The sequence below is a fragment of the Rhodamnia argentea genome, chromosome 1 (genome assembly GCF_020921035.1).
Source record: "Rhodamnia argentea isolate NSW1041297 chromosome 1, ASM2092103v1, whole genome shotgun sequence".
In the NCBI taxonomy this organism is placed as follows: Eukaryota; Viridiplantae; Streptophyta; class Magnoliopsida; order Myrtales; family Myrtaceae; genus Rhodamnia; species Rhodamnia argentea.
In genome coordinates, this window is record NC_063150.1 from 8,973,794 (window position 1) to 8,995,041 (window position 21,248).

At 39.9% G+C, this 21,248-nt stretch overlaps 2 protein-coding genes and 1 pseudogene across 5 annotated transcripts; 1 reads left to right on the forward strand and 2 right to left on the reverse strand.

The window, feature by feature from the left end:
* The first annotated feature begins 384 nt into the window (after positions 1–384).
* Positions 385–5,926, forward strand: LOC115740113 (annotated as a pseudogene).
* Positions 5,927–11,130: 5,204 nt separating this feature from the next.
* LOC115740109 (pentatricopeptide repeat-containing protein At1g56690, mitochondrial-like) lies at positions 11,131–14,590 on the reverse strand. Of its 4 annotated transcripts, XM_048271620.1 has the most exons (4): positions 12,159–14,590; positions 11,709–11,853; positions 11,433–11,557; positions 11,131–11,346 (listed from the first exon to the last, which is right to left on the reverse strand). In XM_048271620.1, the coding sequence occupies exon 1, from the start codon at positions 14,416–14,418 to the stop codon at positions 12,301–12,303; it is 2,118 nt and encodes a 705-aa protein (XP_048127577.1). In that variant the 5' UTR covers positions 14,419–14,590; the 3' UTR covers positions 11,131–11,346; positions 11,433–11,557; positions 11,709–11,853; positions 12,159–12,300. The 4 variants fall into 4 exon arrangements, with proteins under 4 accessions (XP_048127577.1, XP_048127582.1, XP_030529345.1 ...); XM_048271625.1 differs by lacking the exon at positions 11,709–11,853; XM_030673485.2 differs by having other exon boundaries at positions 11,433–11,853.
* Positions 14,591–15,829: 1,239 nt separating this feature from the next.
* LOC115740111 (GDSL esterase/lipase At1g09390-like) lies at positions 15,830–19,486 on the reverse strand. Its single transcript, XM_030673491.2, is given in 6 exon segments — positions 15,830–16,315; positions 16,318–16,536; positions 16,789–17,053; positions 17,340–17,500; positions 17,692–17,880; positions 19,222–19,486. Coding segments are annotated over 6 exon segments (1,176 nt in total). The 5' UTR covers positions 19,460–19,486; the 3' UTR covers positions 15,830–16,211.
* Positions 19,487–21,248: the final 1,762 nt, after the last annotated feature.

A 21,248-nucleotide genomic window follows, 5' to 3' on the forward strand; every position in this document is an offset into this window, starting at 1 on the left:
CTCTTAAAAACCGACTAGGTTTTAAATTCTTGATCCGAGATCTATCCATTTCGAGACCCGTCACTTCTACCGATTCTCGACAACCGACCCTAAGAACAATATTGAGCTATGAGCATGATTAAAGTGAATGGATATGGACCATATTTGAAGTGAATTAAAGGAAAATGGGAGCCAATTTTACAAGAAAGGTGAGATCTTCGTGATCAATGTTTGTATCTTGCTGTGATTTGAGATAAGCTCAAGTGGTTTTATTGAATTTATATGTGAATAATGGAGAAGGCAGAGTGGGATAAAACCCACTTATACAAGCTAAGTATGATAACAACACTTTGACTTAACAGATTATGACAATCAACAAAAGGAAATTCAACACCTCCGACCGATAGCCGGTATCCATTCCAAAACCATGGCCACAACCCGCAGGATCACAGTCAGGTCCGACCCACGGATTCCTCCTTTCACTTCGAGGCTTGAGCAATCTGCGAATTACCGAAGGAAAAAAAAAAAACAGGGTGAGGAACCCTTTTTTCTTGAAAAATTTGTCAACTTTCCTTTGTCCGAAATACAAACACGACAGAAAGGCTCAAGCTTTAATCAGACCATCTGATGTAGATGTCATTTTGACTCCACTCGGAATCTTCAATGGCGGGACCGATAGCTTCACTCTCGACCGTGAGTTCTTTCTCTCCGATACATGTTTCCCATTATCTACTTTGTGCAACCGTAGCTCTACTATGAAGATGGAAAATTTTACAAGTCGCGTTGCTTCTTCTTTATGATGCTCAAATGGGTGTGCTTTAGGATCAATAACAAGTGGCTGCAAGCGAGTAAATCTTTCTAGAAGAGGACATATCTGTAGTTCAGATTTTGGAACTTTTTGAGTAGTTTCAGAGAACCCACATGAGCAGATCGGATGATAGGCATGAGCTTGCCAATACATGTAGAGATTTTGAGCAATCTGGGATAGAATTTCAGTCTTAAGTAGTGCTGGTGAATGCATCATTTCATATGCTTTGTCTGCCACAAGAACTCCCTGATTTTGAAAAGAGATGAAATGCGTGTTACCGGTGTGCTAACAATGGATTGAACAGGACAGGATTAATTGAGTCAACGTTGGCATTTAATAGCTATACTATGCATATATCATAATATCTGCATCAATTAGACAACTATTTGTAGTTGTTTTCAGCAAATCAATGGAATTCTAGGCTGTAAAAAGCTGATGAACCTAATGAATTTGCTTAGGACAAATAACATTGTGTTACTAAATAGGAAGATGCTTTTAAAGAAATGGATTTTGTGCTTGGCTAGCAAGTTTGTATGGTTATCACTAGGAGTTGATTCCTGAAGATATCGGAACAATAGAGCAGAGGAATGTTCTCGGACATGTGAACTGAGTATCTATTCATGGTGCTTTTAGGTTCCGAAAATTTTCCTGCATGCAATTTTCATCGGCATTGTATTATATATGGAGGTGCTACAAGTCTCTGCAAAAGATTTTGTGGTCCAAAACTGTGCATACTCCAGAGGTTGAAGCTTCAGCCAGGACCTGCAAAAATTGGTACAGTAAACAAATTTGGAGGTATAAAAGATCAAGAGAAAGATTGAGGTGCAGATCCTTTTCAATCAGCCTTGACACCTGAAGAAGTATCCACATTAAAATTGCATGATGGTAAGCCGTAACGCGGTGAATCCTATTTTTCTAGCCTATTGATTGATTGGATGAATTATACTAGAACTATGGTCAGCAATTTATTTTCTTTCATGATTTGAAGTTTGAACTACTGCATTGTAATTGAACTTCTTGGGTTACCTTTTAAGATGTTGGTGACTAGGCAACTCACAGATTTCACTGGAGAAGCAGCTCATGACAGCTTACAGCCCGAGGGAACTTCTTTACAGTATGTTAAGCCTCCTCCTGACAAGAGCGTGGCCGCTTCGGCAAAATCCATTTCATCCCTGCAACAAGTGTCTTCCTGCAGCTTCTCTGTAAAGGGTGATGGAGAATCATCACTCTGCATTGCAGTTATAGTAGCTACAGGTGAGCTGGCAAAGAGAAAGATTTTTCCAGCGCTCTATAGTGGCTTCCTTCCTGAGGTATAATGCTGTTTGAGAGATTGGTGCACTTAAGTCGGTATCTATCATGGTGAAAATCCATATGGCTTTTGTTGTTGTCAACTCTTCTTAGCGGGAAGAGCTTTGCTTTTGTCCTCTTTCTGTTCATTTTTTTTTTTTGTGTCAGTAACAACTGTATCTTTGTTCATTAATTGGTGCACTTAAGTCGGTATTTATCATGGTGAAACTCCATAAGGCTTTGTCGTCGTCAACTCTTCGTAGCAGGAAGAGGTTTGCTTTTGTCCTCTGTATGTTCATTTTTTGTGTGTCACTAACGACTATATCTTTGTTCATTCATTAGTTATTCTACTTTTCTCAAGTCTCTGATTTTGTATGTCATTTATTCTTCAGCTATTTATTACATATTGGCTGTCACACAAAAGAGGAATCAAAAAGATGTTCTTGGTGATAAAATACAAATGAGATTCCTCTATCTGTTCAAGTGGATTGTTGCCTGCTTTAACTAGACCACCTTATAGGAAAGTAGGGTATAATAAGACCCTTTTGTGAGCAGAATTGAATGAAGTTGTAACTCTAAAGTTCTTTTGTTTTCCGTGCATACAGAACGTCTATATTGTTGGTTATTCAAGAACAAATTTGACAGATGAAGACCTGAGATCGATGATATCTTCAACTTTGACTTGCCGAATTGATCATCAGTATGGCACTTTAACCTTGCAATGCAAATTTTTACTTCTTGTTCCTGTTAAGAAAGTTTGTTTATAGGATGACATTCCTGACAAAATTCGAGCTGATCTCTTGATTAGAGCTTTCTCAAAATTACTTAGGAGGCTCATTGTTCGCTGGTTTCAAACTGTCCTGATAGTTTTTTAAGCCACCATCAGAATCCCTCCAATAGTACGGGAGAGATTCGACTTTTCTCAAAAGACATACAGTGTTTTTCTATCTCAATCAGGGCTGCAAATCCAGTAATATCTTATAAAGATTAGGTTACTCTTACCATGGTTGTTACATTTCAGTTTTTCCTCGTAAGCTATTGTGGTCTGGATCCTTCACTGACCGTCATTGCATGTATGCATACTGTTCTAGGCAAAACTGTGCAGAGAAGATGGAAAGTTTCCTTGGAAAAACATTTTATCTTATGACGGATATGACAACAAAGAAGGGATGTCAAAACTTGATGCCAGGATGGAGCTGCTTGAGGTAAAGTTGGATAGTGTAGTCTTTTGGACTTCTTCATGTTCTTATGGACCTCATTTTACTTTGGTTATGTAAATTCACTTTCTTTGACATTTATTTAACAGCTTATCTACCTCAGGGGAACTCTGAAGCAAACAGGATATTTTGTCTGTCTGTGCCACACGAAGCACTAGTAGATGTCACATTAACCCTTGCAAACTATGCCCAAACCCAGAAAGGCTGGAATCACTGAAAAACCATTTGGTTTTGATGCACCATCTTCTAATCGGCTGTCGCAGTTTCTTCTTTCTAAGTATGAGGAGAATCAAATATACAGGTACTGATTACATTCATCTTCTATTGCAGATATGTGCATTGTATTCCTTATAGTGAGAATGCAAGGAAAGGTTTTCCTATTATGAACTTTGATCAGTTTATGTTGTTTTAGGATCGATCATCTCTTAGGAAGGAACTTAATTGAGAATCTTACAGTTTTAAGGTCCTCCAATCTAGTATTCGAGCCGTTCTGGAGCCGAAAATACATACATCATGTACAGGTAATATATAGTTTTCTCCATTTGCTTCATACATTGAAATTTCTTGGGATGTGGCCATGCGCTAGAAGTAGTCATATGCCATCGAATGACTTTGCAGGTCATCTTATCTGAAGATTCAGTTGTGGCAGCAGGAAAGTATGTAATGATCGTTGTATGTTAGACTTGAATATGTAGGTCCCTAGTAACTTTCACCCTTGTGCAGGTACTTTGAGGGTTATGGGATGATCCGCGACATTGTACTCAGTCATATCCTTCAGATGGTAGCATTGTTTGCCATGGAACCCCCAGTAAGTCTTGATGGTGAGGATATTCGAAATGAAAAGGTACATTGGCAGATTTGCATGCTATCCACCTAATAAGAGCCATCTGTACATGCTGATTTAGGATCTTCTTGTCCAGGTCAAGGTTCTGAGATCAATACGGAGGTTAGAGCTCAATGGTGCGATTCTTGGTCAATACATAACTACTTCTGGAATGTTGATCTATACCTGAATGATTGGACACCGACGTTCTTTGCTGCCGCACTTTTTATCGATAATTCAAGATGGGATGGTGTGCCCTTCATGGTCAGGACTGGCATGGGAGTGATCAAGTACAGTTCAGACTCATTCATAGTTGCTTTGTAGTGATTGACTTTTCTTTCTACGCAGTGGAATTAGAGACGAACCTTCATCGCTTAAAGGTTTGTGAACTTTGCTTTTTTCGTATTTCTGTAATGTTGGTCCATCATTCTACACCTCAGTGATATATTTGCTGTGACGATCCATGTTTTGCAGGGTGGAGATACGCATACAGTTCCATCATGTTCCCGGATTTCAACGAAATCTTTCAATTTCTTATTTTACTATGTTCAACTCTATGTATTCCTCTATGGTCAAGGGTTCATGATTACCTTATTCCACTTAAATCATTTACTTGTAACTATTCAATATCCTCATAAAAATGGGAGGGGCTGATTGAGATTGTTTAAGCAATTCACGTAATCGTTGGTCTCTATCGATTGAAAGGCAGGGCGGTATAGCCCCCAATCAAGGGAGTGCATATTTGATTCCATCCATAAATGGATTTTCTAACCTATGAATTCGAGTCTCAATAAGTATTGGAGTTCTTACTTGGGAGTGGTGAAGGGAGAGCCCCAATTGGTAGAAAAGAATATCGAAATGCTTCCATTTGTCTCATACACTATGGGGATGGTAAGAAGAGATATGTTTTACATTCTAGAGGGTCTATAATTGGAGATACCATTGTTTCTGGTATAGAAGTTTCTATAAAAATGGGAAATGCCTTACCTTTGAATGCGTTTTGAACTATTGATTTACGTAATTGGAAGTAACCAATTAGGTTTACGATGAAACCTAGAAATCGATCAATTCGACGGAGTTTTATACGTATACGAGTTTGGGGGGCAGGCCAAAATTGAAGTAAATCATATGGAACATTTTCTTCGGCATCCAGGGGCGATCTCGTAGTTCCTATGGGGTGCAGACGATGGGTTGGTCCATGTATTTTCTTTCTTGGGTATATCTGGGGCATAATCTAGACCTCGCCACTATTGACGACTTACCTGATGAAGTCATCCTACTCAAAGTGAACAATAAGATGCCTGGGTTGGGAATGCACTTAGATGCTTCTGAACTCAATTTGTCTTACAAGGACAAGCAAGTCCTGGATACAAGATCTCTCCACACTGTACCATTCTAGTTCACTTCATGATGATGGTTTTGGCATGGATCGTGTTAGGTATAACGTTGAGGTGCCCGATTCATAGGAGCATCTTCTCCTCCATATATGGAGGCAACCATCTGTTCGTGAGGAGCGACGAGCTTGCGGCCGCGTGGAATACACGCAATCCGGTTCTACAAGAGGTAGACCAGAGGAATATTGCGCCGGAGATGTACGAATTGGGCAGCCGAGGTCCCGTCGGAGCTTACTATCTTTGGGCCAAACACGGGGTTCGGGGGTCGACGACTAGTGAGCTTATCCATCCCAGAGGTGCCCAACAAGAGAAGAGGGTAAAAAAGAAAGAGATGCCCTCTTGTTGATGTATATGATCAAATGTGAACCCTGCGGAAGTTGCAGCTTCAGTAAAAATTAACAAGTACCCACGTTTGGGCAGATACTGTTGAAGTTTGTTTGAAAAGCAAATAAAATATTACATTTTTTTGCATTCCACGTAGGATGAAAGGTAGAGAGCAATTTACTTTATTAGTTCAAAGGCTGATATAGTCTTTTAAAGAAAGAAATGAGCAAATGGGTTATACCCCATTATACTCGCGTGTGATTACGCGATTATTAGATGCATTTTGCACACTTGCATTGGCTCTATTCAACAATTATATTTTATTATTTATTATTTCGAAATTATTATTATAAAAATAAATTTCGTGACTCTTTGGAACAGTGCGACTGTTCATGGACATAAGACACTCTTACATCTTTTGGAAGGTTTATGTCTGTTGAGATATAACTATAAAGCTGGCACTCTTGTAACCTTTGGAGTGTTTATGTATGTTTGGAAATAACTAACATGAAAAGGTGTGATTGGATGTACAGTTTTGAACATGAAGATGTACGTCCGAACTATCCGTTATTGGACACGAAGAGTTGCAATTTTTTTAAATAATAAAAAGACTGCTTTGAACAATGAAAAAGTGCATGAGAATTAATACTTTTTCGAATGCGAAAAAATATGTTCTTTTCTCATTATATATTCAATTATTCTGCTCATTGTTCTCTTCTGCTAATTTCAATTTTCTTCTTTTCCAAATAAGAAAAATACAGCCTTCGTTTCCAATTGTTTTTTAGAAAGTTCTCGAGGAAGTATTAGAATTGCTATTTAATATTTTCGCTTGAGACTCTATTGTATTCTAAAGGATTTTTACCGGTAACCATTAGCAATAATATGGGATAAATAATTCTTTAAAAAAAATTTCTATCACGTCTCAAGAGTCGGATTCTTTTATTCATTCCATTCGATCGTGTTTTTCCAACATACACGAGGGAATGAAGCTGGTTTGACCCAAAGTGAACGGAGGAAGTGAAGTGCAGACCAAAGAGGCCAGGTCAGTCAACGGTTTGACCGCATTTATCACTTGGCGACGTCACTCCATTGCAGGAGTGCTTACGTCACGGGCAGTGACGAAGGGAAAGTTGGTCTTTTCTTGCTACTGCCACGGGCAGTGCGAATTTACCACGGAACTCTCGGTTCCCACGCGTCAACGATCCACTTTGCCATGGTCTTTTTCGTTTTTTCACAACCTTCGCATGGCCTCGTAGCCCTATATCAAGGAGTCAAGCTTTCCATACATATTTCACAGCTACGTTACAGTGAAAGAGAGAATCCATGGATGGTGGAGACAGAAAGAGAAGGAAGATTGGGAGTGAAGAGGGAGGTCAAGACGGGGACGGTGGTGATAGCGCAGGTGAAGACGAGAAGATGGAGACGTTCTTCGCTCTGATACGGAGCTCGAAGGAGGTGCTTCAGAGCGTCGCGAGAGAGACCGCCCGCCAGAGAGCGAGGCTGGACGAGGAAGAGCGGGCGAAGAAGGTGGCGGTCTGGACTCCGATGTTCCGGCCGGAAGATTTCGCGGGAGACGACAAGTCTCTGAGTGGGAGTGTTTCTGGAGTTCAAGCTGGCCCTTCCAACTCCAAAGAAGAAGAAGAAGATGGGAAAGCAAAACGAGAGAAGCAAAAAGAAGACGATGACTTGGATCTGAAGCTTTCTCTCTAGTCAATTCAGTGAGATCTCCTTTGAGATTGCAACTTAATATTGAACAAGTTCGAATCTTTTGCTAACTCCATCCTGGTGGATTTTTAAGGCTCGTTCATCGTCCGCATTTAATGAAATGCGAACGAGTCTTCTCGATATGTACCTTGTGGTGGCCACTTGACTCGATTTTTATATGCTTCCATTCTTGTTTCTGTGTTTGATTTGTGCATTTTTTTTTTAAGGGAACCCGTGTCAATAATAGTAACAACGGTGAAGATGGTGATAATGACATCAATCCTACTAAGAATGGAAAAATCAAAACGAGGTGTAAGGCAAGAGAAAAGGAAGAGGTAACAATAGAATTCTGTTCTAGATTATGAGGCTGAGCAAGAGCTATATTTCAATTTGGCCTCTGCATATAAGGCAAATTTGGGGTCCATTGAGAACTTTCACACACTATTTATAAGGCATACTTTTTTTTTTTTTTTTTTTTAATTGTGATTTGACTTGTTAAACTGATGGATGAAAATGGGTTGAATCCAAACTGACCCATTTGAACCATATCCATTTATTTATTTTTTTTATATGAAATGATCTTTAGAGATACATATAGACCTAGACCCGACTCAAACCCATTTTCACGTAACAATTTAACATTTAGGGTGGGGTAGGGGATTTCTAGTTCATAATAGTAGCTTCTCATGAACAGGGCCATATCAAAAGATTTGATTTTTTCCTAAAGTAAGGTCATAGTAGTAGCTTACCATCAACCGGTCCACAAATTTCTTTTTTTTCCCTAAAGTGTGCGGCGTATACATAGGGCATTTTTTGTCCCTGATCTCTCTATGTTTGAATGGCCTATAGGAGAGAGGCTCACCCGGTCATACCACTATAGGGCCCAATCATCTTATTAAAATAAAAATAAGGAAGTTGACCTTAAGTTGACAAGACAATCATTGATTTCTTTTATAACCCCAACTTCTTTATTTTACTTCAACTTCAATTGGACCGATCTTCAAAGAAAGACCAAATCTTCCAATCGCTTATGTCAGATCTGGTTCCTCTGTTAGAGGGTTAGATCATTCACCTATTGGGACAGTAGCTTCACTCCTGGAAAATAAGAAATGAAATGCTGCTTTGTTCACAAGAAAGAGATTCAAATCTCCAATGCGATACCTAATCCTTGAAAAAATTATACCCCTCCTTTGCTTGAGGGACCAAAGTCCTATTCACTTTATTAAACTTATCCAACCTTTTGCATTGAGCTAGGTACTGTTTGCACCAACTTTAATATAATGCACATATACTTGTATTACATCCAAATAATTTCTTAATGTTGATCTTATCTAACAGTAAAAATACATGGACCTCGTACATATAAATCGACCGAAACATTGATGGACCCCGTGCGAGACCTACAAAATTCATTGGTCGAGATGGATTTGGACACATGCAAATCAAGACAATTCGCTACATATCCACCTTGTTCCTAAAGCCCTGAACTTTGAGGAGCACTGAAAGGTCTTTACTGCTTCATGCAAGAACTTTGGAGCTTCTTCAGAGGCAGATTTTCACTTCTACATACGAAAGTAGAAAAGAAAAATAGTTGATATCAATTTTTTGAAAGCTTTGAGTCTCATACAAATTAGTTAAGACTCCACTGCGCCTAAGATATCGCGTCATTATTCACATGAAAAGGACCCGCGATAAATTTAGATGGCGTGATAAGAGTTATCGCATAGACTTAATCTAGGTGGACCAACACCATATTGCTAAATGAGCCGGTAGATCTATACCGCGCCAGGGACCGGCGTGTTCCTCAATCTTATGTAGATGGCCACCATCATGGCCATGACCTACTTCCAGATCATCCTTCTCCTTAACCATGGATCAACAAACATGTCACCCGCAAATGCTAACTGAGCTTTTCAATAACCGTGTCAGCTCCTGGCGCGCTAACGAAGACCAGAACTGTTGGCAAAAGAACCCAATCTGCGGATCTTAGAATCCGCAATCACGATCCTCGTCTTTGTCGCATTCTCGATAGCAAAACTACGTCTTGCCTCCTCTGCCCGACAACCTGCCGATGGGCGCGCGACAGGTGCTCGCCCCGCAGGGTCTTCACGTCCTTGATCTCGACGGACTCCACGTAGAGCTCGTCCAGCCCGCAGCAGCGAGACGGCGTCCGGGACGTCGGACCCGAGCATGAAGCCCTGCACGAAGTCGGCGCACTTCTGGAGGTTGCTGACGTCGGGGTTGTCCCGCCTCGTCTTGAGCTCGAAAATTTGTGAAGCGAGCGATTTTACCTTCTTTTTCTTGATAGCTTTGCGTTGCAAATCGAAGAGTGGAAGCCCGGTCGGCGCCAAACAGAAGAGGAGGAAGAAGAGAGAGAGAGGAGGGAAGGAAAAATGCAGTCGGGTTCTCGGACCCGGATCCGGAAATATTGGGTTTTCGTGATGGGTTGGGTTTTATTTCTGAGCTGGGGTTTTCTCATCTATATAAATTTGTTAGTCTAAAATTTCAATGCGAAAAGAAGGAAAATTTTCAAATAAATGCCCAAAATGGACATTATTTAAGTAGGGCTTGAAGTGAACATTATTTTAAATAAAAATATAAAATATCCTCATTTTCTTGAGTAAGAATCTGATCAAGGGCATCTTCGTCATTTATTTTTTAATTTTTTCCTTTTCTCTTTTCTTTTTCTTTCCATTTCGCCGATGGCCGCCAAGCTACCTGCAATGCCCAAAGAGGGCTGAGCGAGGGCTGCTCTTGCCTGACGGTGAGGGTCGCCTCGCGTAGGCCCTCGTGAGGTGAGGCTAGGGCAACCCTCGACCAGCCCCCTCCAGGCATTGGTAGTGGCCGACCGCCGTGTAAAACGTCATGACATCAGACAGGCCAACCCATCATTGTTGCTGCGGTGATATGTAAGATAAACGCATATATCGGTTGGTTCACTATCAAACATTGTCATGGGACACATCTAAGAGGACATGCATATATCGGTTGGTTCACTATCAAACATTGTCATGGGACACATCCAAGAGGACATGACATCCCAGAACGAGGGTTCCACTTAAATATTTTGAATTCTGAATGTGGTTGGAGAACATTGGTTCCAGCAGAGGGAGGGAGAAATCATCACACAAACTCCTTTTATCACCCATATGTAGATAGAACCGATCGCATTGCACGAAACAGGCGAAGCCTGTAACTTTCTATTTGGAGTCCTGTGGGGATTCAACCATAATTGTAAGGTATCATTAGCCCAGTCCAATAAATGAGTCTATACAACATCCTCCCATTTGCTCAGGACCATGCGATGAACCATCCGACGCAAAAGACGAATGACTATGCAGCAGAAGGCATTATAAGCAATGAGATAAGTTTCACCACACTTAAGCAAGCAGAATCCATCATGTCTGTTTCTCAGATATCCTGAGAAGAAACAGAAGATAGGAACATTTCTTTAACCTGCAGTTCTAGGTTTAAACATCACTGATGCATTTTACAAAAAAATCCTAGAGGTCGATCATGAAGTTGCGCCTACTGAAATTATCTGAAGCATCCAACATTTTGCACTGCCTTCAAAGTACCATTGTTATCCACAAAAAGTTTCATAGCAAATAAAGTAGAAGTTCTAGCCAACTAACAGGAAAGACTCAAAAACTCTGACATTAAGAAACAGATAACATAGATAATACTCCAGCACTTGATCACTCCAAGGTGAGACTGAAACAAAGATCAGGAAGGTCAAGAGTCCACTCACTGCAGCGGCAGAACATCTGGCATCTTCCAAGAACATCAAGGTCGAATCAGTAGCATCACCTGGAAAAGGAGGAGAGTTAATTTCAATGAAAAGGGAAAAGCAACAAAGTTGACGCGTTGGATATGTTAGAACAAATGCACAATACCAAATGATACAGCATGGACGCCGCCTGTTCTCCAAGATTCCATGGGGCCAACCAACCTACTTTTGACCAGCTACTCTGATATTTCGAAGATTGTTGCAACTGATACTTCCATAACACCCCGGAGGCTGGTGCATCAACAAGTGATAACGTGAAAGTAGGAAGACTTAAAGACTAGAAAGATGTGGGAGGTGTCATCTTAGGTTTCTGGGGCAAAACCACCATGCCAAAGTACAACCAGAGCAGACAGTACAAACTCTAGCTTCCCAATTTCAATACCCTTTGCTGGCAACAAAGTCTATTTGCTTAAAGCTTAGATACCCAATATGAGACCTTGATTTGTTTTCCTCTGTTGGTTGATGCCGGTGTAGTCCTCCAACCAATTCTGGCATCTAGCCAATTCATCTTCGAATTTTTCATGTCACTGAAAGGAAGCAGTTCGCAGTGAACAGAGGATATATAGATGGTATAATTTCCACTTATATGTATCTTTAAGCATAATTATGCATTGATTCGTGCATTTCTAGGTAAGATTTGAAATAAAAGAAGTTGCACACATTATGCAAGATCCCCATCAACAAAACCTGCCTCAGACATTGTGTGAACAAAGAAGTTGGTATAGGTCAATCAATTCATATTCCAATTTCCTTTTTAGAGAGTCCATAAGTAATGTTCAATTCCGTACCCATCCAAGTCTATTATTCTGCCAATAGGGTATAGACACAATACCTACACGTTGGCACCTGGCATGCTCAAATTTCAGAGCAAAGAAGGATTGCCTCATCTCATCTTTCAGTTGAATGAGCCAGGATACGCAGTAAACTTTAGCTTGGGTATAATTCTCTCCTAATAGCATCAACATTAAGAGTCATCACCAATAGTCTCTGCAGGAACAGGAGCCATCCTTGAAATGGTGGAATCTGTTCGCATCCCGCAAGATTATCTCTCTTCTGGTGACTTTTGCAATTAATTTGATTGCAGAATGACAGTCACCACAAACTCGAAGATTCTTCATTACTCGGATAGGCATGCCTTCTGGTATCTTCAAAAGCCCAAAAGCTACAGCAAGTTTTTCACTGTGATACCTTAAGCTATGCACTTTTTCTTCCTCATCGATGTCATGAAGCACAAAGCTACCATCAGGAGAATAACCCGCTTGTCTCAACAACACACCCAATTTCTCCAGCATTCTCAAGATACCAACATACTCAGGATGGCTCCTAGAGTCTCCTCCAGTAAACATATGTACTTTCTTTTCCACTTCAATCCAGCTACAGCCAGGTGACTTGATTACACTCATTGACCTCATTTTTCTCCTTAAATCTGCAACATCAGTCCACTTACCTTTTGATGCATAAAGATTTGACAACAAGATGTAAGGTCCAGCATTCTCAGGTTCCAGTTCTAAAAGTTTCTTCACTGCAACTTCTGCCAAATCCAAGTTCATGTATGTCCTGCATGCACCTAGCAAAGCACCCCAAACTACAGCATCAGCTTCCACTGGCATCCCCACTATTAGATTCATGGCCTCATTTAACCTGCCAGCCCGGCCAAGCAAATCAACCATGCAAGCATAATGTTCAGTCTGGGGCTCCACTAGATATTTGCTCTTCATCGAATCAAAAATCTCTAGCCCTTCACTTACCTTCCCAGTGTAGCTACATGCTGAGAGAACTCCCACAAAGGTAACTTCATCTGGAGGAATCATTGAAGAGCACATCTCTTTAAATACTCTCAAAGCCTCTTCTCCTAAACCATGTTGTGCATAACCTGTAATTATAGAATTCCACATGACCACATCCTTAACACCAAACCGATCAAACACCAGTTTTGCTCCTACAAGGTTTCCACACTTAATATACATTGTGATGAGAACTGAGGTAACATACACATCAAAGTCAAAGTGGGACCTGATCAACTGGGCATGAACCTGTCTGCCTTGATCAAGACATGCCAAGCTGGCACAAACAGATAGGATACCAATTAAGGAAGGAAAGCTCGGTCTGACCCCCTCTCTCTGCATCATAGCAAACAAGTCCAACGCTTCCAAGTCAAACCCTTTCCGCTCATACACCTTAATCATTGCACTCCATGTTCCATCATCCTTCTCTCTCATCATATCAAATACCTGCCTTGCTTTAACTACCTCCCCACTCTGGCCAAATCCAAGGATCATTGCATTACAGGCAACAACCGACTTCACTGGCATCGCATCGAAAATTTCTGAGGCCTCCTCTATCCGCCCACACTGGGTATAGCCCATCAGCATTGCTGTCCAGGACACCTCGTTCTTTTCTGGCATCACTTCGAAAAGCTTCCTAGCAATGTCCACCCGATTATTCTGTGCATACCCAGTGATCATGGCCGTCCAGCAGATTAAATTCCTATCCGGCATCTCATCAAAAATTTCCCTCGCTTCATCAAGGTGTCCTCCCTGACAGTACCCTCCAATCATATTAGTCCTAGCGACAACATCCTTGAGAGGCATCATATCAAAGAGCTGACGGGCCTCATCAATCCTACCATCTTGAATCAAGCCCCCCAACATCACAGTCCATGATACAACATTCTTCTCAGGCATTTGCCAAAAAAGCAATTCAGCCGCGGATATCATCCCCTCCTGCACATACCCCCTCACCATTGCCGTCCACGAAACAACATTGCGCTCGGGCATCACATCAAATGCTTTTCTGGCTTCATCGATCATCCCATTCTTAACGTATCCAGAAACCAACCCATTCCACGAAACCGTGTTCCTCTCAGGCATTCTATCAAACAGCTTCCGCGCTTCATGGGGCCTGCTGTTCTGGAAGTACCCGGCAATAACCGCGTTCCATGATGCAATAGGCTTCTGAAGCAGTTGGTCGAACACCCTTCGCGCATTATCAATTTGTCCTAGACGCGCGAGTCGGGTGATATGGGAAGTGCCGGAGATCGCTGCTTGAGTACAGAAAGCACGACATGGGACCGTTACGAACTTCGTCCGCATATGAATCTACAAGACGAAGTTCCAAGACCGTAAAAGTTGGGAGTTTTTTCTCTCTTTCAGCCGATGCGTGGTTTTTCCACTTACCTAAGCATCGATTAACTTAAAATGCAGGTCTTGGCCCGAAATAGTTAAGCTCGCTACCCAGATGAGATCGACTGAACGGTCTAGCGGACACAACACGAGCTCCATGCATGGGCCGATATTTTGATGGAGAGGACTTCGGACTTCGACCCTTTTTTTTTTTTTGGGTCGAAGACTTACAGGTATTTTTTTTTTGGTCGAAGACTTCGAGGGTTGATTAGGCATGAAATGGCTTTTTTGCTAGATGAACTCTCTTGAGTCTTCGACACTCTCTACTGCTAGAAATATTTACTTCCTCGTGACGGAGAAAACACAAAACACCGTGCAAGTCGGATTGTTTCGTAAAAAATAATGAATTAGAAAATATTTTATTAAAAATAATTATTTATATTGTTTATAAAAATGAATGAACAAAAATTATTTTCACCATCTACGAAAATACTTAGGTATGAATTATTTTTTTTATAACAAAAACTTTGTTCATTGACTTATTGTTTGAAGAGATACAAGTAACAATTTTTAGAAAAATATTTTTCAAACAATTCATTTTTCGTAATTCACGAAAAATGAATGATTTAAAAAATATTTTCTCAAAAATATTCGTTTGCATCTCTTATAAAAATAAATGAACGAAAAAAATACTTCCTTTGTTAACTAAAATATTTAGATTTAAATTTGCCAATAATGAAAGCATTTTACATTGACTAATTATTTCAATTGATATAAACGATTATTTTTACTATAATATTTTTAAATTTTTTCATTTTTTGCGAAACAAACGAAGCTCAAGTGTCATAATTTTCGTACAGCTCGCTAAGTGCCATAAATACTTTTTCTTATCACCATAATGGTATGACTTCTAAAAATTCACAAACTTTTTCAAAAAAAAAAAAAAAACACCACAATGTTGGAAATTCAACTTGCCATGAAACTCGTAATGACTGTTTTCAAACAATTACGACATTCGAATGATTAATTGGAAGTCTTGGCCCTCAATTGATTAAAAAAAATTATAACACTCAAATGAACACCGTATAAAAGTTATGACCCCTTATCCTCTCGTGACGCAAGTCTCTGAAGAGATTGTGCAAACAGAAATGAACGGGAGACCTCATGTTTTTTGGAGAGCTAAATAGCAATTCCATAATCTTTTTTCTTTTTTGGTCCAAAATAGCAATTCCATAATCGAATAACTGAAAAACTGAAATATAACTCGACCTGTACATGTCACGGTAATGGTTACAGTTAATACCTGTAAAGCCTGTGATTCTTGAAGTCGAGGCATGGAGCTTCCTCTAAAATTAATGTATGGGCACCATTGAAGAAACACATTGTGAACGACATTACATTCACGCCACTTAACCGGAGAAGAAACGTTCGATTCAAAACAGTACAAAACTACAACACCCATGTCTAAGAAAGCAAAAACCATAGACAAGCACAACATAAGAACCTTGCAGGAGAATAGCAGACTCACAACAGACATATTTCTTGGCGACTAATCACATCCATCCATGAGCACTTGAAATACGTGACTACAAGTGATCCTAAAGCATACATATGCTCTCGCATACTCCGACTCTTCCAGTTCGCCACTTAAGATGCTTCGCCACCCAATTTAGCTTCAGCAAGGAACTAAATCTGTCTAATCACTGCTCAGCGAAGCAATCTTCTTTATTCATCCATTAACTGTTTTTACAGGCAATGCAAGGTTACCATCTTCTCATAGCTATAAGGTGAAAAATTGCTACAATAAAGCACAGGGAAGTGTGGTGTGCACTCAATTGTGCTTCACCCGAACATATCATCCTCGGCAAAAAAAATTTAGTGGAGTTCGTGGCGTTGAATAAGCTGTGGACAATATTTTCGAGGCTATAAGGGAGTTAGCAGCTTCTGTGTAGTGAATGCCATCCCAACTGACGTATTGGGATCCATTAGTGCATGCCTCACAGCCAGGTGTACCACAGGTGACCCTGACATTGTAGTTATATGGAGGTCCTCCATTACCACAGCAAGTCATTAGTGGACTCAAGAAACCTGCAGAGGGATATAAGTGGTCATTGCTTCCTGAAAATGATTGCTAGATTCACATTCAAAATGGCTTGCTGATGGTAGAATCTTATTAAATTTAAAACCAAAGAAGGATTAGGAAAAACCAGCTACATGCATTGCTTGGATGAGCAGTTACCATCATTACGCTAATATACTGCTTTTTGAAAAATCGGAAAACTCTCACTAGCTTTTCAAATGATTCAATGGAAAAGAGATGGGTGACACTAACAAGCTTACCATATTTAGAGGCGCTAGCAATGAGATCATATTTGATGGAATAGATGTCAACGTATGTGATAGTAGCATCAGCCAGCTCAGATCCTATCTCTTGGCAAAATTTCAGTAGTCCTTCATTGAAAATTCGGGCAGCAGAATTATAACTTGAAAGACACCCATTTCCATCCAGATCCTCTTTCTGAACTAATGAAAGTTTTTGAGGAAGACAACCCAATGGTCCAGTATTATGTAGCCAAAAGTTTCTCGCACCTTGGTCATACAATGTCTGCATAGATTGTTGGATATAGATACTGATAAAAAGCACTCTGGGCATCATTTAGCAAAAAGCTTCTGCTTTCCATAATTAGATGTCCATAGATGACATGTCGCCGTGCAGGTAACAAGAGTACCAATACTGGCGCGAGTCACATCAGACTTGGGGATCAAAAATTTCAGGCAGCATTTGCTGGGCTTACCCAGTTGAATAAAAACCAACAACTTGAGAAAAGAAACTTAAGAATATTATTAAGAAATTCTTAAGATAATCTATCCACTTAAGAGCATGAACTCACCTTAATAGCAGTCTTAATTTCTGCAATGATAGATGGAACGCTTTGGATCACCTCTGAATAGGTGAGATTTTTGGAAAATGAATCTGCAAGGTCGTTCTGCCCAATGTCGATCATGTAAAGTGCTTTGCTAAATTCATCAACGCTCAAAGGAACTTTTGAACCTGCAGATTATTTAATCATACATGGTCATCATTCTGTTTGAACAATTTAATTTTCTTTTCTGAACTTTTGTTTATTGAGGGAGACAGCAGCACAGTTACTAATACCAAAAAAGAGTATCGCTTTCATCTGCAAAGGTTAGCTAATCTACCGAGGGAACCATTGAATCGATGAGTGAATTCATTATTCACACCTGCGGATGCCAGTTCAGTGATGCGTCCCTTGAAATGGAGAAACTGCATGACCTGAATGTTCAGCGAAAAAGGAACATATTTAGGGAGTGTTGACGAGCCTACAACTGCAAAGTTTGCGCCATTTGTGAACTTGGACCCCGCCAGAGAGTCAAGGTAAGGATTGAGAAAACTAGTATTCAAACTTTGGCCTGCAAGATTAGACATATTGGCCAACAAAAGAATTTTCAACCCCTACTTTATCGGCATGAAAGTTGTATGCAACAAGCATTAAAAGGAATTTCACGACTTTGTCCCTTATAACTTCCATCCTTTTAGTTAGCTTATACATAATATACCAGTCATTTCACATAAAGTTATCACCCAACCAAATGTATTACCGCTTCCACTAAACACATACAACATCAATGTTCGGAAAGCTGAACTTAAATGGCAAGCTAGTAACTATGCTCTGCAAACTCTTGCTATGTCAATCTCTAAACATGCTCTCTTCTCTGTTTCCTAGCCCCTGTTTGTCAAGACAATCTCCAAACCATATCTGATGATATGCAAATATGATACCTCCATGCTAGGAGAATCCAAGACAAAAGCAATTATACTCACTTCTTTTCAAAACCTGATATATCTAATATTAAAATGAAGCCTGAGGAATACCATATGTCAAAACTAAGATGATGTGCCTATGCACAGGGTAATCTGGTTTGTTAGCCATCTTGGAGGAGATCGTTTTTTAAAACGTCAAAAACAACTCTAAGGAAATTCAAAGCAGTGTCAGTAGTTGGGATCTCAAACATTTAGATATCTAGTTGAAATAAAATCAATGCCGCAAATTCGTACATTAGTACCTGGTACCATTACCCACATAATACCTTTTTAAAAATAGTGTTATATTAGAAAAATCACGCACCGGTACAATTTGTTTTTACAAATTAAAGTTCGTAAGAAAGACCAAGAGCTTTAGATTTGTTACTTACCCATTCTTGTATGTAGCTCCCGATGATTTCATCGACTAATTATCCATATTAGTGTATAACAAGCAGCAATTAGAAAAATTACTCGTGACCAAAAGAGGTATCCTCGTCAGCACTGCAATAGTGGGCCCCCTCTTACCCCTGTCGCCATTGTCTGACTAGTAAAATAGTATAATGCCGACAAAACCTTCATCTCAAATCCCAATCCAATAAAGAAAATGACAAGTTCCCCGATCAATATTATACAATATCAGCAGATTCACATGTTAATCATTCACAACAGACTCCATGCGTGATTCATAATCCTTTCACTCAACCAAAAGAGATCGATAGTATCAGCAGATTCACGATCACGGAGGCAAATACTGTACTCATTACTTCTAATCCAGAGTACACGCTTAAGCTATGAGATTTTGACATACTGTACTGCCTTATGAGCTCCTAATCACCGCAAATTCTAGATAAAACAATCAAGCTACCAACACGGAGAGGAAAACGGTAAAGGCAAGTGACTACTCAGGGTTCCCCGAAGCAAAAACCTAGAAATGTAGTGGCGCTTACAGAGGAAGTCGATCACCAGCCGTCCGTCGCACAACCTGCCGGTCGATCGGCCGAAGAACAAGCGGCCGTTCGGAGGATTGACCGGGAAGCCAAGGCCGGCGGCGAGCCCGCCGGTGTCGGAGTTGGAGTCGCCGAAGCTGAAGATGACCGGCCGATTCCCACTGCAGTCGGAGGCATCGGAGCGTAGCAAAGAGAGTGAAACGAAGAAGAAGAGGAGAGGGACAGGTGAAGCGGACATGGTTAGAATGACAAAGGCGCGACGCGATCGGGTTGGATAGATTTGTAGTTTGGAGTTTGGGGGGTGTTTGGCTACACGAGCGAGTTAGTTCGGGATACGGATGGTCCTTTCCAAGACATGGAAACACGTGTCCTCTTGTCGCAAGTGTTGGGTACGGCTAGCAGACATCGACAAGGATCCGGATCCCCTAACATTGCCAGGGGTGACATTAGTCGAATCGAGCCGTCCAAAATTTGGACGAGCGAATTTGATCCACATTACATCTTCAAAATTTTTAAAAATTTCTGCCCAAAATTTTCCCTCTCTTTTTTAAGAGGTGACATGGATTAAATTAGGCCGTCCATTTTGATTTGGACGGCCCGATTTGATCAATGTCGCCCCCTAACATTGAATTGGCAATGTTAGGGGATCCATTTCCTCGACCCTTCTTTCTATAATCGCCGTTGCGGTTGTCACCTCTCTATCACGACAATCCCGAAATCATTGTATTACACCGTGCGCACTAATAATTTGGTGAATTATCACAACACCAATTTTCCTTCATAAAGATGTTTCTCATTGAATTTATTGCAATTCGGACATTCACAATAACTTTTCGTGGTTATGATAAGAGTGCATGTGATATGATTTTATGACGGTCTCTATAACTTATAATGCATAATATCATTGAAAGTTTTAAAATTTGCGCCAATCCATTATTTCAGTCTTATAATTAGTTCTTTTGTTGACTTTGCCAATTTTTCTTGGACGAAAAATTGGAATGTCGCTTTTGCACTCACTAATCTTTTATTTATCATATAAGTGGCATTGATGTGGCATCAAGCGCAATATTAAAAAGAAAGGACAAAAAAAGTGTAGAGAGAGAGAGAGGGTGAGGGTAGGGTAGGGTAGGGTGTAACTCCTCCACTAGCCATGACAGTCTTTGTGCGGTTTCATTCTTTGGCATGCAGATGGGCAATTTATCAGAAGACCATCCATTCTAGTAATTCTCTTATCAAAAGTATGCTTAATATTGGGATTCCAATGCTAAACGTTGACGTTACGTCAAAAGACACCTATTGTGAGTTAATTTTAGTTTCACGTGTATATCCAAAGAATACCGTCAATCGTTCATAGCCAGTTGATTGTGGCCATAATCTATAGCCACTTCATTGTGGCTATTTTCCCATTTTCTCAAATTTCTTAATATTTTTCCTTCATTTTTTTGAAAGTCTTTATGATTTTTCTTTATTTTTAATCCATTTTGTATTTTCTAATTTCCTATTATTCGAATTTTGAAATTATTAAAAAAATATTTTTCGGACCGGGTCAAACCCCGCCCCCGCTTCTCGGGCCATCTGATCAACTTTTTTTTTATTTTCGTAAAAAATCATTTTACACTCCTAATTTTCTTTTTTATATTTTGATAATCGTAAAAATAAATATGGACGTAGTTGCAAAAACGAGTCCTGAAAATTTGTTTTTATGAGATTATGGTCATTCTTTTTATTTACCGCAATTCGTAAACATTACAACTATTCAGTCTACAAATAATAATTAAATAAATAAAACAATATTTACGAAACTGTAAAAAATAACTATAACAAGGTTTACCTCAAACTAGTAAGAAAGTCGGCTTTACTTTTCTCTCAACTTCCGCAAAAATAAAAAAGTCCCAATTTAATTTAAACATGACAAAAATATTTGCAATAAAATAAAACCCTAATATCAATAAAGGCACCCGAGGAGAGGGGGATATGAGAAAATCTTCGTCGCCTATATAGAAGAAAACAAGAAATGAGGTCTTAGA